Source organism: Pteronotus mesoamericanus, unplaced genomic scaffold (genome assembly GCF_021234165.1).
Source record: "Pteronotus mesoamericanus isolate MK-2021 breed Mesoamerican mustached bat unplaced genomic scaffold, CSHL_Meso_final contig_2, whole genome shotgun sequence".
NCBI classification, from domain to species: Eukaryota; Metazoa; Chordata; class Mammalia; order Chiroptera; family Mormoopidae; genus Pteronotus; species Pteronotus mesoamericanus.
Genome location: NW_026555084.1, coordinates 10238536 through 10255403, shown reverse-complemented (window position 1 = coordinate 10255403; position 16868 = coordinate 10238536). Strand labels below are relative to the sequence as shown.

The 16868-nt window shown below is 48.6% G+C and overlaps 1 protein-coding gene across 1 annotated transcript in view; it reads right to left on the bottom strand.

Annotated features, from left to right (window-relative positions):
* The window catches only part of ADAM19 (ADAM metallopeptidase domain 19), a 70370-nt gene that overhangs the window by 11457 nt on the left and 42045 nt on the right, over positions 1 to 16868 (bottom strand). Inside the window, exons 6-12 of the mRNA XM_054568120.1 lie at positions 15401 to 15593; positions 14693 to 14758; positions 10186 to 10257; positions 6764 to 6930; positions 4591 to 4675; positions 3799 to 3938; positions 1748 to 1925 (exon numbers count right to left, since the gene is read on the bottom strand). Of these exons, the coding sequence (XP_054424095.1) occupies positions 1748 to 1925; positions 3799 to 3938; positions 4591 to 4675; positions 6764 to 6930; positions 10186 to 10257; positions 14693 to 14758; positions 15401 to 15593 (901 nt within the window). The remainder of the gene's footprint in view (positions 1 to 1747; positions 1926 to 3798; positions 3939 to 4590; positions 4676 to 6763; positions 6931 to 10185; positions 10258 to 14692; positions 14759 to 15400; positions 15594 to 16868) is intronic.

The following is a 16868-nucleotide window of genomic DNA, read 5'->3' as shown; positions in this document are numbered from 1 at the left end:
GACAGAAGGTCTCCAGAGTTTCCACGCTCCACACCCCCCCTCCCCCGCTTCCTTCCTGCCCGCCCTCCTGGTCCTCATTTGTTGACACACAGCAAAAGATTTAAAAGGCTGACGGTCGGCCACCGCCTCTGAGTGTCCTTATAACATATGGTCACAGGCCTGTCCATTGACAGTTCTTGAGAATGTGCTGGCCCGCACGCACAGGGCCGTCACAGCCTGCGAGGCGCGATCACTCGGCTCTCACCGACGGGGAGCACTCAGACGAGGCCCCCGGCTGCTCGAGGCGCACACCTGGCAAGGGTGGGAGCGGGACTCCAGCCATGCCTGCCCAGGGCCTGCTCCGCGTTCACTCACCACATCAGAAACATCACTGTGCGGGTCCGGCCTACTGGAGCGGCACACGCCACAGCCTCCCTAGAGATACCCATCCACCCGCCTTCCCTAAGAGAGGGAGCATCCCTGCCACTGATCTCTCATCATCCTGGGCTCCAGGCAGACCTGTGTCACCACGTCCCTTCCCACCTCAAGGCCTGGTTCCACCCTGAGCTGAAATGTGCCTTCTCTCCTTGTGCTCCTCACTAGCTCCCAATGGCCCTCGGGTATGGGGTCAGAGGTCACACCCCCCATTCAGGTGGGGCCACTCCCTTCGTACTACATATACTCATAGAGCACCTTGTCATGGGCCCTCCTAGGACTGAGATACTTTTGCAACTCTTTGGTCAGTATGTGTGTCCCCCACTATTCTAAATGTGCCACAAGGACAGGGATCACATCTCTTTTTGCTATATTTACCCTTGCCCTAGCACCCAACTCAGTGAATATTTGTAGAATCAGCAACTGCTCCGAATATAAGCCAGCTGGCTCAGCCCAGTCGCGGGCCGCTCCTCAACCCCACGGGTCCCCCCAGGGCAACACAACGCCCTCCTTTCCGAAGGGCCCAGGCTGGTCGCTGCGAACGTGTGACGGGGGCGGGGGTGGGTAGCAGAGCCTTAAACTGGGTCTTGTTCTTTTATAAAAGTAACTCGCTGACATTAAAAAAAAAAAATCAAACCATAGAGAAGGTTATAAAACCAGTCTCTTCCCACATTCACAGACCCTAAATCTCATCCTCCATGTCTAACTGTTACTCATGTATTCTCCCCTAAACTGTCTTCATGCTAATGTACATAGTTTCACCCTTACAGAAATAGAGATAAAACTATCCAGTTCTGCTTTTTGCAAAACACGCATCCATTACAAGTGGCAGAGCGGTGCTGTATGCCTGCCATACTCATTCTAAAGATCAAAACAGCCCTTCTCCTTCTTCCTCCTAGCGGCCCTTTTCAGATTTGATCACACTTTCTACTTCCCCTTTCAATCATCTCTTCTCCAGGCTAAACGGTACAAGCTTGTTATTTTAAGCATCCTCATAAGGCCCAGATTCAAGTTCATACATCCAGCTGCGTGGCCTCCAGAATAAATTCAGAGTAGCCGGAAGGACAAAAAGCCACCTGCCCCTCCACGGGTGAAGACTGTGGTTTCTGGTTGGGTCAGACACTCACAAGGAAAACCCCACCCTAATTTGGACACAAACAGCGACAACCTCAAACTGGGAGAGTCTGCAGAAACCGCGCATAGTTAAGGCTCACTCTCCACGTCTTATTTGCGGTGTTGTAAGAAATGCACACGACTAAGAAACTCCTCATTCTCTCTGAACTTGAGATTTGAAACAAACGCAGAGTCTCCCTCCGCGGCCGCAACACCTTACCTCTTCCTCCCCACAGTCGCACTCTTCCCCGTCTTCCAGGTACCCGTTTCCACATCTCCGGCCTCCATACAGCGTCCTGGTGTCTGGCATGTTCGAGAGACACATCCCGCCACCTGACTGCAAATACCTGTCCAGCTCCCTTTTGTTGCATCCATTGAAGACTTTGGGGAAAGGATGGCTGGCAGAGAGTAAGGCTGGAGTTAGCTGGAAGTCTGAGCATCGAGCGGCCAGGGCCGCTGTCACCCTGCTGCCCGCTGGGTTGATTCCGCCTGGAAGGACTCAGACCCCGCACAGTGCCATGCACATACATTCTGCCCCCTCGGAACACCATCAATATATTAGCTTACAATTCCTTCTAAGAATTAAAAAACAGTAACCACCCCATAGTGGTTTCCCCCCCTTCTAGATAGAAGAAGTGTCTAAGAATCAGAAGCAGCAAGCAATCTCTGCCCTTTACATGAAGGGGCTACGATACATAAAGGGTTATAAGCGTTACGAAAGGTCCCTTGAGCCTTAGAGCTGAATACAATACCAGCCAACCCAAACTTTTTCTGAAGCTGATATTAGATGGAGATTTTCTTGGGACAGAAGACCAGGCCCCAAAGGGCCAAGATCATGGGTTTAATTTTTTTTGCTGGGCCAGTTGCCTGATCTCGGTAGTAAGCTGTACTAAGGATACAGGCAGTGCTCCAAACTCAACCAGCCAATTCACAAATGCATAGTCTTTATCACAAAGGGTATAAAGGTCTTAGGTCTCACTACTGGGAAAAAGAATTAAAAGCCATACGTTCTCTGGTAGCAGGTCAGTACTACCATTTGGGTTTATAAAAGAAGAGTTATTCTGATCCCCATTCTCCAACCCAACTAAAGGCTAAACACTAGAGGGTTTCTTTCAGTCATCAGGCATATCACAAGGGACTTACTGTTAGACTATTAAAATTTACAAGTGGCTTAAAAACAAATTAAAGTAGTAATTAATATAACTCTCAACTGTTTGTCTAATAATATGCTTTTCAGATTGGGAGAGAAAGAGGTGGACTTCACCAGGAGCTCGTAGGGACTGGAGCATGACCTATGGAGTTCTCTCCTGCATGTCCCCATCATCCTCTGTAGGACCCACGGTCAAGGACAATGCGGGGAGGGATTGTCTTTGGAAGCGGGGGCTGGACGGGGCAGGGGAGAGCATCAGGGAGAGGGGCCGGATATGGGAACAACTGTAACTGAACAACAAAAAGAAAAAAGGGAAAAAACCCATCATCTTTTGTGTGTCACAGCTGAGAAGGGGTGGGGAAAACACTGGCCACTGGAGCGCCAAGAAAGCTACATTTTTTCTTGGAGACACTGAAACACCATTTCTTTAAGAAGCATAAGCAAGTCTTAATGGTTTGGGGTGGGAGGAACATAACCTCCCACCGTGATGGCTCCCAACGGGGGGCTCCATTCCTGGGAGAAGCCAATGCTCTCTGCTGAGTGAGTTCAGGTACTAAATATACATCCTTTGAATAAACTCCAGAATTTTCTGCTCCGGTTTAAAAACCCTTAAAACTACAGGGAGATGCAGCTGCCTAGTGCTTGGTCCTCCTGGTAAACACAGCCCATAAATTCCCTGAGGGGGTCCCTGGGGGGGTGTACAAATGCTCCTCTTTCTTCTTGTTCTGTAGGCCACATCAGCGCTTTCAACCAAGCCTGGGAAGTAAGAGCACTCATCAAACTCCCTTGAAATGGACGGACTAAGACCTGTGACCGCTATCAAAATCATTCCTTATCAAAAATTCATGAAGAGAAAAGGACACACGTAGTCAGGTCAATTTTGCAGCTGAAGACCTAAGACAAAAATTAGTCTATCTGGGGTCCCACCAGCACCTAACCTCACGCTAGGAACCTAGTGCTCCTTGCATGCATTTGCTTTCTTTGTCCTCCTCCCATCTCTTTGTCGTCAAAAGCACATTTCTCTCCAAGCCCTAACAGAGGCTCTCTGGGGCCAGCTGGGAGGAGCACGGGGTTGTGCACGCTCTGCCCTCTGCCCCGTCCGCCCCTCCCGCCTGACTCACCCAGTGGCAGCTGCCATGATGCACCCACCGTCAGCCTCGCTGGCTGGGCAGCAATTGGCAGAATCATGGCTCATGCCAAAATTGTGGCCCATCTCATGGGCCATGGTGGCAGCCACGCCGATGGAATTCTCAGAGTGGTCCTGCACAGGGAGAGATTCAGGTTAAGAAGACAGCTGTCCCTGACCCCCGGCCCTGCCTTTACTTTGGCCAAGCCTCGCAGCTTGATAAAAGCCCACGCTTTTAACTACACACTGCACCTGCCAATCATATGGGGTGGATAGAGGATGAACAGATAGATGATGGCAGGCTCCTTGACATCTACTCCGCACGTCAGAAATGAAAACTCAGAGTCATTTAACACGTAGTCACAGTCAGAGAGAATTCAAAAGAAGGCAGTAATTTCCTAACCATGACTTTGAGACAAGCTCTTATTTCATAATGATATACATAATATAAAACCTAGAATAAAAAACAAATGTTTTTCATCTCTGTTATCTTACCACTCCCCAGCCCATGGTTTGGAAGATATGAAAGACCCAGTGATGTATTAAGGTGATTGCTCCTGGGTTTTCCTGAACTTGAAAATTGGGGATAAATCAATGAAAATGCACCCCTGGGTACCTCCATCTCTTATCACTTACTGACTTCATTTTAAACACCTGCTCTTTGTGATGTCAAAGCTTTTCATTTTTCTGCAATAATAAATGTAACAGTATGTTTGACAAGATGACCTCCTGTCTTGTGAGGCAGTTTCCTGCCTCCTGCAGCATCAGCACGTCAGCCGAGACTCACCATGTTGACGCCTCCGGACTGGTACACGGAGCACATGGCCATGAGGGGGGCCAGGCCGATGGTGATGCCCTGGAAAGACCTGCCCCTGCGGAAGGGAAGGAGAGAGGGTGACTGCGGAGGGAACTGAGAGGGCTGCTTCAGTGTGACCAGAAGCACACTGAGACAGCTGTCACGGTGTCCCTCAGCCCCTCTGACACTCCCAGATCATTCCCAAAGGGAGAGGCCCTGGCACCACAGGCCAAGTGGACAGATTCCAGGTTGCCGCACCTCTGACTTCCTCTCACCCACACTCTCCCTGCTCTAGGAAAGCAGACAGAGAGAGTGAAAGGTCACTTTTCCCCACAGTATGCCCGCAGCCCTGTCCCCTGGAAGGAAATGGGCAGGGCTTGCAAACTGCATCCCATTCCTGCTGCACAGGAAAAGGTCAGAGGGTGGGGGGAGGGAAGAGTGCCACAGGCTCTGATGCCGAAGTGAATCAGGCCCACTTCCGCCAGCTGCCGGGGTCCCATGCCACATCCCCGGCCCTGGGGGATGGGGCAGGGAATTTGGGGCAGCAGCTGTGGGGACTGATGTTTCATTCTTGCATCACTCGGGGGCCAAGGAAACAGATGTGTCCCATCAGAAGCGTCAAGGAGTGCAGCTGGGTGCAAGAATGACCTATTTCTGCCTTTGTTTTGCAAGTATGATCCTAATCTGCCAACGGCCAAGCGCCACTCCCCCAGTTTAATGCATCCCTCTCTGGCTGTATACGCCCAGCGCAGGGGGCAAGAGCTCAGTGTTTTCACGCATGCCACAAGCATGTAACTTATGGAAAGTCTATATGGAAAGTCATTGTGTCATACTTTGATATCCCTGTGCTTGTCTTTTTATTTAGATCCTGATATCTTTGAGAGCTGAGACTATCTTACATATTTTGGGATCACTGGAACTTAGAATCTGAAACATAGTGGGTGCTTAATAAGTGCTTGACGACGTCAAGGCAGGTTCTTCTTCAGAGAAACAAGATGCGAAGGAAAACACAAAATGTGTGCAAATGTACGTGAAGTCCTACTGGTTATTTTATAAATTTAGACAATGGCTCTGGGGAAGTCCAACTGGAAACCTAGATTCAAGCAGGACATGCTTCCAAAGTTCAGGCCAAGAGTCTTGGTAACCCAAGACTCTTCCGAGGTGAATGTACTTGTTGCCCAGGTTTTTGGTAGTTATTTCCCAGGTCTTTTAAAATTATTTTTAAAATTCAAAAAAAATTAAATGAGCTTTTGCTTAAAAACTTCTGGATAGCTTCTAATAACTTCTAAATAACTCATGGCTTAAAAGGGATATCAAAACTGAAATGACAAAACACTAAGAAAGGACAATGGAGCATTATATTTGGATAACAATGGGATGCGTCAGGCCTTTTTTTTTTTTTTTAAGAGTAAACAAAGGTTGAAATGATTGTTGATTCAGAAAGGTATTTAAGCAACAAAAGAAAAAAATGATTTGATTATGTACATGCCTTCTGTTGTCACTGCCCCAGAAGACCCTGGGAAGTCAACCCTAATAAAAACTAGGTAATCACTCCCAGGGGGCTGTCACCATGCCCTGTGACCCTCAGCAGTGTCTTCTCTTATTCTCTCTGGGGTAGAAGAAACACAATCTGCGCCCCAAACCCTCAATGTTTCCCTCCCACCAAACACATGGACCCTGCGCTATCCGCCACTTTGACTGTCTTGGGCAGGCAGCCCTGAGCCCCCAGGAAGGAAGCGAAGGACCCGCCAGGGAACCACCACCCCGCCCCCGGCCCACCTGTGCCTGCTTCAGGAGATATGCTCTGGACTAGAACAAAGTGCCAAGATGATGAAGACGAGCCCCTTAGAAAGTCTGTTTCAAAGCTGCCCATGACCAACAGTCACTTCCCAAATACACACCCAATTGTTTCAGACACTCAGCTGAATATGTGTAAATACTTTTTGGGATTGTTATGATTCTCAGGCTTTTTAACATTTTCCAGCACGTGCTAGGTACAGAGCAGATGACTGAGAAATAGTTGATTACAGGGACCAGGGAGTCAGGGTGGCCTAGTGCAACGAACATGCAGCATCAGGAAAGGAAGGGGCAGATAGCACATGTTCTGTGGACAGGAGCTTTGCAGCTAACAGCAAGGCAACACACATGGAAAAAGGCTATTTACGTGATTAACTGTGCATTGTCGTGTTTCTTCTGAGTGAGCAGCTTGCGCCTCCAACGAAGAAATGACCAGAGGGTAGAGTAAGGGTTCTCCGAAACTTCACACATATCCCCGTGAGTCCACACTTCCAAGCCCACGAGAGCAATCCGGATGTTCAAGGATCGGTAAAACTGATCAGTGAAACAGAAAAGCCACGGCATCATCTTCATCTGTCAATGCTAGCAAGGGGTTTATAAATCTCAGGTGGCTAAACAGTAGTCCATTGTATGGACATACCCAACTATATATGGATATTTTGTTGTAAGATGTCTCCACTCATTTTGGAAGTAAATGGGTACAAGTGATCTACAAGTAAGTAGACATGCTTACTCTCAAAAGTTCCCTTCCCCATCGCTGGAGGCCTTCAGCTTTCATCAAGGATACAATAAACTGCAAGCATTAGACTGCAAAGGGGCCAGGCAATCTTCAGGGTTCTGCACACAGAAAAGTTTGGAAATTCTATAAAGGAGACCTGACTCCCAGGATCCTTAAGGGTAAAACTATATCTAACCTTTATGACACAGTGTCTTTCACGTCATATACATATAAGCAGAATGAGAGCTTTCTTTAAAGCTAAGGATTCCAAGGCATGGATATAAGAAATTCTTTGACTGGCGTAGCCTAGAGACTACTGAGGCAGTGACTTGAAAAAATAGAAAAGCTTCACGTAAGCCTCGGTGGCATGAGCAAGGAGATCCCATTTAATCCAAAACTAGATGACTTTGGGCAGGTACTGCCCCAGCTGAAAATAAAAACCAGAGCACTTTCTAGATACTAAGCACAGAGGCTTAGAAGTAAGTACCTTGCCCAACGTCTCAGCAGAAAAATAGTGGAGCCAGGATTAAAGCCAAAATGATCCGCTCTCAGAGCTGCCTTATACCCTTACTCGGCTAAAGTGTGGGGTTTTTACTTCCAAACAATCCACTTGCCTCCAAGAAACTTGTGGAGTAGGATGGGCTCCAGATTCAGTTGACCTCAGTGGAAATTTTGATTTTCCTGTTTTGTGCCAGGTCAATCATTACAGAAAATAAAAAGTTTGGATTCCAATTTGAACTTGCTTCACTAGGGAGCTTTTTAAGGACTTAGACTTGGCTTTTTCACGGTGAAGGAAAAACATTTTGGATTGGGTTCATGATTCAGCAAATGAGTGCAGTTCATTCCAGGTTTAGTTCAACAATAGTTCAGTTCAAGTAGCTGGGTCAGCAAGTCTCAGAGAAGTGGGTCAGCCTCCCAGCCAGGAATGACGGACATCAGCTGCTGAGGCGGGCGCTGAGACCGTCTCACTGAATGAACGGACCAGCTGGCCGGGCCGGGGGCTTCAAGGGTGGGCCGGGGTTTGCTCATGGCTCTCTTCTATTTTTCATCAGCACCCTTGGTTCTATCACCCAGGCTGACTGCAGAGTTTGCAAAGGGGAGACTCAGCCAAGCCTCCCACCTGCCAGGTCTCCAGAACAATAGGTATCACGTGGGCAATAACAGGGTCTGCCTCCTGCGTGTACCCCAGAGACCCAGCTGTTCTTGTTTTCCCAGATGTTGAGTGTTTGGGTTGTAAGATCATTTAGATGTTATTGTGTGTGGTGTGAGTTAAGAGCTAGAGAGGACTGGACTGTGTCCCTGGAGTCCTTCCTTCCAGGAAATGCCAGTGTTCGACGGATACCAGTCATTGACCACTGGCCGGCATTCCCAGAGCCACCTTGGGCAGAACAAAAACACATGGCGTAGACTTTCCCACCTAATGATTTCCGAATACTATCAAATTTGCTTGTAAATCCCTAAAAAATATCAAAGTTTTCTTCTTTATATTCTAGTGCTTAAGGAAGAATGATTTTTCCTTTTAGTCTGGGCTCCATGAACCCCGGGCAGGCCCAGAGTTAAAGCTTCAGAAGTTCTGTGAGTGCCCTGAATTTGTACAATAAATGTTTAAATAGAGTCTCAGAGACCTGTGACCCCAAATATATTAAAATCTACATATTAAAACTACTACTAGCCTATCAAGGGCCTAGGTTACCCATTCTACTGCATTTTGTACCATAGAAAATTTTACATATATATAAATATATATATTTTGTGTATATATGTGTGTATACACCCCCCCCCAAAGGATTCCCATGTCCTAGACCAGCCTGTTCTAGTAGAATTCAAGAATTTGGGTATTTCTTAACAGCATGTTTAAAAGGCCTACCTTAGGAAAGTGAACCACCTGCGTAGTTTTAGAACCATTTTACAGATGGAGACTATACAGATTGGTCCCCAAACAACTACTCCTCAACTTTTATGATTGTGTCCCTTTCCCTTGCTGACTTACCACAAATCTCTCCTAAGTTAGAGCATCCAGGAGCTTTGCCCCTGGAAGGAACCTTAAAGAACCTTACAGCACTTACGCTGACCTCCTCTATGTCCTCAGTTCCCTGGGAGCCACTGTAGGAAGGAAGGGAAGGGGTCAGGGCACAATGCTGAGTCCTCACCCCCGCTCCAGCTTAGAGCAGCCCGTTCCATCTGACTTTTATGTTAGACTGTTTTGTACTGGCCTCAGCCTATTAATAACCAGCGTTATTATATAGCTGGACTAGCTCTGCGGTTCTTATTATGCATGCAAGACTCCCTCCAGCAATAACTATCAGGAAACTGAAAAGATACAGGTTTATTACTCACAAGGCCTGGAAATGACATAGCACATCTGGGGCCACACAGCGAGGTGGGGGGAGTGTGAGGCTGGGGCGAGAGAGAATGGGCCTGGATTCTGCTTTTACTGGGGTGAAGGGTGAGAGCCCAGGGTTCTGAGGGCTCATTCTTCATTGTATAATTTAAAGCACAGGAAAAGGGGGGGAAATGAAAAAAACAAGTATCCCAAATGGTCAGTTACTGAAATCAACCAACATCTCTAAAACAAAGGAGCCTCCGTGGAGGGAGGCGGCCTGGCTCTTTCCCTGGTCCTATGGCAGTAAAGTGTCTGCTGAGACAGCCCACTTTGTATGGATGCCCCTCTTAATGAACATCTGGGCAATCAGAGCTCGAGCCAGGCACTTGCATTACAAAAAGAAAAAACAAACAATGTCAGTGCTTCCGTTACATAGACAGTGGCGTAAGATTTCATTTTAAAAAAGGATTCCACCAGAAACATAAAAATAATCCGAAGCCACTGATCTAGGCCAACCCCTCTATTATGTAAATTCAAAACAAAACAATACAAAATTTCAAGCCAAAAAAGAGTTGTTACGTGGCTAAGGTCACATAGCTGAGCCTTGTCAGATGGCCCTGTGCCTCTGTGGCATTGCTGTTCCCGCCGGTGGGCTGGCTAGGCCCCCAGGAGGCAGCTCAGGTGTTCTGTGGTCTCCTGTCCTCTGAGGTGCTGGCACCTGTCCCACAAAGTACACACCTGGTCTCACCTTATCAACGTAATTGGCGATCTCCATGAGCTTGTGTTTGGTGGCATCCTGGTCTCGTCCGTTCTTCTGAAACTAAATAGGACACGGAGAACCAGGTAAGACCCCAGGACGCCTCTCAGGACCCCTTCCATGCCCATTCTTGTCCTTGAATTAGTATGTTCTTTCTTCCACCTCCTATGAGCCTCACATTTACACAGCTGTCTCCCCACCACACACACACACAGTGCCAGCTTGGGGCCAGCAGAGCCTGGGTCAGGTCCATTTGGTGTCACCAACTACCAGCTCAGTGCCGGGCCCACGGCTGGCAGGTGGTAGCTGTGCAGTGAATTGAATTCTTTCTCCAGCTCTTGAAGTCAACTTTGTTCCCCTGTCCTCCAAGTGAGAAGGCCTCCCGCAAGCTACCACTGGGCCTCAGCAGAGGGGCCGATTCAACCTCTGCCTTGATCGTCACCCCAACATAAAGCTACCGTCGCAGGGATTTCAGCAGGTCCCCCTACATGCGATCAATCCAGAATGGTCAAATGTTACTGAACGCCTGCTACAGGAAAGGCACTGCGCTTGGCACCAGGTGGGAGAGCCTGGGAGCGGCCTAGAGGAGCTTCAGTGAAAATAGAGAGAGAGCCGGAAAGAACCACAATGGCAGATTCCGTATTTAGGGCGTCGATCGTTGAAAGCAACTGAGAAAACATGGACAGAAATAACTGCAATCGGAGGCCGCATGGATGATACAGAACAGGGGCTGGTGCCGACCACAAGACCTTGGCTTTGGTCTGGCACGTCACTCGGATGGACTGGCAGCGCCTTCCACAGCGGGAAGAATTCTGAGGCTGCATGGAGCTCAGCAGGGAATAGTGCTGTGCTCGATGAGAAATGTCTGGCCTGGGTACCAGGACATTTCAGTAGGCAGCCCCACATTTTTCCTTCCTGCTGCAAGAGAGTAGCTCTCTTTCAGCTGCAATGATGAAGGAAAGCTTCACAGTGTAAAGACAAAATTTGCTGTAGAATCTGGGTACCTTGGATACACAACTATAGATGCTATGTCAAGTCCAAACCTTCACGCCCTTCCTCCACCCGCTCCAGCAAGAATATCCAAACAAGGAGCAGAAGAGCAGTCCAATAAAACTCCCTGGGATACTGGCTGTGCGGGGGTATGCCTCGCCGGGGTCCAGGGGAGAAGCCATCCTTTCCTATCCCTCCACGGCATCCGGGGCTTCCCGAGCGCCCTTGGACTGTCACCCACCGGAACGGTCCATTGTCTCACTCTCGTCACCGCGTCCTGAGAGTTCAGTTCAATGTCAGGCATCGTGACGTACAAGGTATTACTCCTGAAGTTTAGAGTCACCCCATTTCTAGACTGGTCTCACGCACAGAAAGTGCTGCAGTATTTAGTGAATATTTATCATAAAATCATAGCCGTATTTCATTGCCTTTCAAATATATTACTCCTGTCTTCAAGCAACGGCCTGATAATACCACCACAGTTTTAAGAAGGTATTGTGTTGTCCAGAAGAGCCTCAAGCAGGAGTCAGCCAACTTTTTCTTAAATGGACAGATTAAATATTTTAGGCTTTGCAGCCATACTATCTCTGCCACAGCTATTCGACTCTGCCGTTACAGCTCAAAAGCAGCCACGGACAATACACCCAGCAGCAGACATCGAAGTGGTCCAGTAAAACTTTATTTACGAAAACATGGTGGGCTGGGTTGGACCACGGGCTATCGCTTGCAGACCCATGATCTAAAGAAAGGACTATCTCAACCTTAAACGTGCTAGGGTGACAGAGAAAGTAAAACGTGGTACATCCCCTGGCCTTTTCCGACCTCACCACCTTCTGCCTACATCAGGAAAGCTCTTTGTATTCCCATTTTTAAGGCTGTTCCGCCCCCTTCTGCAATACCCCACCTTGTTCCTCCTGCTCCTGGATTTCCCCTTTCACCTGCGGGAATAAGCTGAGCCCACCCCAGGCGCCCCCACCTAGGCCCAGGGAGTGAGCAGCTGCTTGGTCATTTGCGCAGAGGACGACGCTCGCGCGTGCTCTCCTGGCAGCCACGCCATCCCTGCCCCTGCTCCCCGAGCACAGCCCAGAGGAGGAGCCTGGCCTGTCTCAGCACCAGGTTGTAAATCACAGATAAGGCAGCCCCCCTGCTCTGGGTCCTCCCATCCTTTCAGATTAATTAATTGTCAGGCATACACTTCTGCCAGCAGAGGATGAGAGGCCACTTGAAGAGGGAGTGGGGCAGAGGTGGGGAGGGGCAGGGATGTGAGAGCCTGAGAGCCTGCCTGGCCTGTTGCATCCCCCACTCCACCCCTCCCATGACTCAGTCAGAGCCCAGGACCCTGAGAAATAAGCAAGTTCCCTGTCCCCAGGCAGCATGAATCAGGAGTGCCTGACAGGCAGCTGCCGAAGGCACCCTCCTGACACAGGACAGGGCTCCAGGCAACACTGCAGTCCCCAAGGCACCTCAGCAGACAGTTTTCCTTTTGGGGTTTTCTTCTGTGACACTGGAGGTCAGGAGACTAAAGATGCCCAATCCCTACGTTGCCCCCGCTTCTCCAGCTTCCAGAGACTCGCATCCAGCGGGTTTTAAAACCTCGAGCCAAGATTCCACTGGGGACAGTATGGGGCTGAAGGGGAGGGTCACCTCCCCCACCGCCGCCACTTTACAACGGAGTGGCAGTGTTTCTATACGTTTAGCTACTGGGGTCCTAGCAGCTGTCATCTGAACCAAGGATTCTGTGGCTGAAAATGCTGTATGAGATGATCTTAGATGCAAAGCTTAAATGAAAAAAATGTCTTGGAGTCAGAAGAGTTCAGCCTTCTCCCAGCAACCGTCCCACTGGGGGCCAACGACAGTCACCTCCTCCCATGACCGCGGAGCCTTGGCTTTTAAATCAGCTCTGGACTTTGCTCCCCACACTGCTCCACCATCCTACACACACACCAGTCTTTGAAAAGGAAAACAAAGGAAAAGAAAAGGCTGCTTAAAATCAATACCGACATCAATTAAAAAGCAAAACTCCTCGAAGCAGAACACGACATTCTCCAGCCTGGAATGCCGCTTGCCTCCACCTCTGCCCAGCTAACAGCTCCTTGTCCTTTAAGACAGCTCGAGGGCCACCGCCTCCTGCCACTAACCCAGGAAGGCAGAGCTGTGGGCCTCAAGTCTAGGGTTCTTCCCACCAGTCCCACTGCCTCCAGGACCTGCGCTTTGGGACGATGGACTAGATAGAGTGACTTTAGGAGTCGTTCAGGGAAGCTGGCAACTAAGCCCCTTGGGGGGGCCATGAGACAGGCCGGAGCCTGGATGAGTTCCGTCCTAAGGGGAGCCCGAGGTGACAACGTGGTCTTAGAGCACAGTCGGCTCATCGTGACTTCCCATGCCCAGATGTGCTTAGTTACATGGCTGAGTCACTACCTAAAGTGAGAATTGAGGTAAAACATGGCTCATTTACGCAAATGTGGGCTCTTGGGCTTGAACCCATTCTTCGGGTGTCAATGTCAACATCACCGCTTTGGAGAAGCGTTCCCCAATATCCCAAACGACCATGCTGGATCCCTCATTATCTGCATTCTAATCCTCTATAATGACACATCTCGGCAGTTACCACACTCGGAACGAGGATACAGTTCTGTGCTGCTGCTGGAAGCCCTGTGATACCAGCGGCAGGCTGGTCCATATCTCCTGGGGCCAAGTACTGTGCGTGGCACATAATAAAGATCAAGAAATCACTGATGAATAAATGATATGAGAGAGAGAGATAAGTGTGCATCATATCTTAGAAGTCAAGGCCTGCGAGAACCTGTCTATTTTGAGGAATATGGGATTAAAGGCCAAACACCTATTTCTTTAGGTCAGTAGTTCTCACACTTGCCTGTGTATCAGAGCCACCCAGAAGGCTTGTCAAAACACGGATTACGGGATCCCAGCCCCGCAGTTTAGGGTTCAGCAGTCCTGGGGTGCAGCCCAAGAATTTGCATTTTCACAAGTTCCCAGGTGCTACTGAGACTACTGGTCCAGGGACCACATTTTGGGAACTGCTGCTTCTGGTTTTCATTTAGCACCAACCTGATTATAAAAATGGACCCATATGTGGGCACACACACAAAAAATGTATTCAATCAGATGATTGAGAATACATGTATTATCTGTACAAAAATTATTTTTTAAATTTCCACAAAGAATTCATAAGCTCCCTGTGAATAAGCACCAACACCTGGAGATCTTCAGACCCAATTTAAGAACGTTAATCCAAATAATGTGAATTGTACTGTTTTTGGTTTTCTTTAATCTGACAAATGTATCAGGCTAGAAGAGCCTTTTCCTTGTTCCCCTCCCCCCAACTACATTTAAAATAGCAAAAATCACTGAAGCTCAAAATCATATGACAAACGAGAGACAGATGACTGCTTCACCAGTCTTCCAAAGCAGTTCAAAACCTGCAATGGACGCACCAAAAGAGCTGGTTTTTCTGTTGAAATTCATCACTCCCCACCCCGCCCCTTACCTCCGCATAATCAGCCACGATGTACAGCTCCACATACTTCATGGCACTTAAATCGTCCCTTTTCATCTAGGAACAAGATAGGAGCACATTAGAGCAGTAGAAGCGGTGGACTTGGCCTCATTTCGAAAAACGACTAAGCAGTGGTGCCCATTTAATTTTGAACTTGGGCACCGGCAGCAGCCCTGCGGTGGTTGCCGCCACCCACCCTGCGCCCTGCGCCCACCACCGTGGTTATTGCCAGAAGCTGCTTGGGGACATCGGGTGCCGTCCTTAGTCTGAAAAACCAATGAGCTGAGTGGGCCAGCCAGCACAGGAAGAACAGAAGCCAATGTACTGGGACCATCAAGTTCCCCCAAATCATTGAAACGACATGCTCAGGTTGGTATGAAAAAACACAAGCATTTTGTGCATTTGGTTAAGGGGCTGTTCCCAAAAGGGAAGCATATGTTTTGTTTTGTTTTTCTCACATTTTGAAGCTTCTGAAATTAGCACTTCAGAATATTTTTAATGTAGTAATGTTTTCCCCAAAGCATTATTCTGTCAACTACAAGGGTATCCCACATTCAGCAATGACTTAGAATAAAAGAAAAAGCTATGCCCTCCTTCTTAGCCATCTCTGTTTAATTTGGAATTACTCCTGGATCCCAAGTAAGGGTCCTCACAGGGGACAAGCCTCTCGCGAGGTTGGCTCCTGCACTGAGAACTCACCCGATGAGGTCCCTTCTTGATCTGGTTTGTAAACTGAAGGCCCCAGTCCCTGGTGCCGGTGCCGGAGTGCTCAGACCCACAGCTCCCAGGAGGCAGCTTGAGATGTTCGGTTCTGTAAATGAGGTGGTGGTCCTCGCTGCCAGGGAGGGGCTCGATGACGTAGCTGAGGTTACTGTTCACCACAATCAGTCCTCTGTCAACAGGATAAATAGAATCGCTGGTCAAAGATGATGGCCCTGGAAAAGCCTCTTCCTCAGGCCTCAGTTTCCCCCTATGCGAAATGACCCAGACCCAGTTGGCTGTGCTTATTGGTTCTAAACTTTATAACGAGGTCATGCACCCTTTGTTGAGAAGCTGGTGCAAACTCAGGCTTCCTCTCCAGAGAAATGCACATGTCTGTGAAATGTGGTTCACAACTTCAGGGTACTAAAAGCTTATCACAGGGAAGCTCAAATGGTTCTAAAAAGACTGGACCTGGGACAGCTAATACTTACAAGTGATGGTAGGGCCAGGATTCCAAAAAGCCTCCCAAACCCAGACATGGCATCTGACAGATCATCAGTTGAAACTTTACAGAAGCAGAAAAAGATGGTATGGTGACCAGGGGAAGAACACTGGTGTGGGGAGACACCCAAGTTCTGGTCTTAGCTCCAACATGAAATTATCAAATGCTCTTCAAACCTCTTAAATCATTCTGAACCACCGTTTCCCCATGTGTAAATTGCAAGTGATAATTTATTAACTCACGAGGACTCTGGGGATGATTAAATGGGATGACAAGTATCACTGTCCTTGGAAACCAAAGCTGGAGACATCACTGATGGCATTATTACTAGCCCCAATGTCCCCATGTCAGAGAGGCAGCTCTTTGGTAAAGGGACATCCACAACCAAGCACGTGTGACTACTCTTTCTCTTGGTTATAGATACTAGCATTGTAGGTTCATCATATTCTTTCACTCACCAAGCCCTTACTCTGTGCTAGATGTGACTGGGACATAATCCTTGTCCTTGAGTAATTCGCAGCTCATTGGAGGTCAGACATTCATCTCATAAATATTTCCTGAGCTCCTGCCATGGGCCAGGCATTGTGCTAGTTGCTGAAGACAGAATAGCGAATAAGAGAAAGTGCCTGCCCTCATGGAGCTGGGAGTCTGAACAAGGGCTTACACTGCTAGAGTATATAACAGAGACAGCAGAAAGGTGTCATCACCCCCAACACTGACGACTGGATGCAGCTGCCTGAAAGGCTGCATCCATGAGGCGTCTGAGAGCTTCATCTGGACGCGGTGAGACAGAGAGCTGCAGCTTATCATCAATCACTATTGCAAATAATCAACGGACACGTGAGCATAGGCCCAAGTGGCAGGTATTTGCTGTCCTTGATGCAGTGAGATGAATACGAGGGAATGTATTCCCTCTGGGGGAGGAAGAAGCCCAGCAATGCGTCCCAGGGGCCCCAGCAGCAT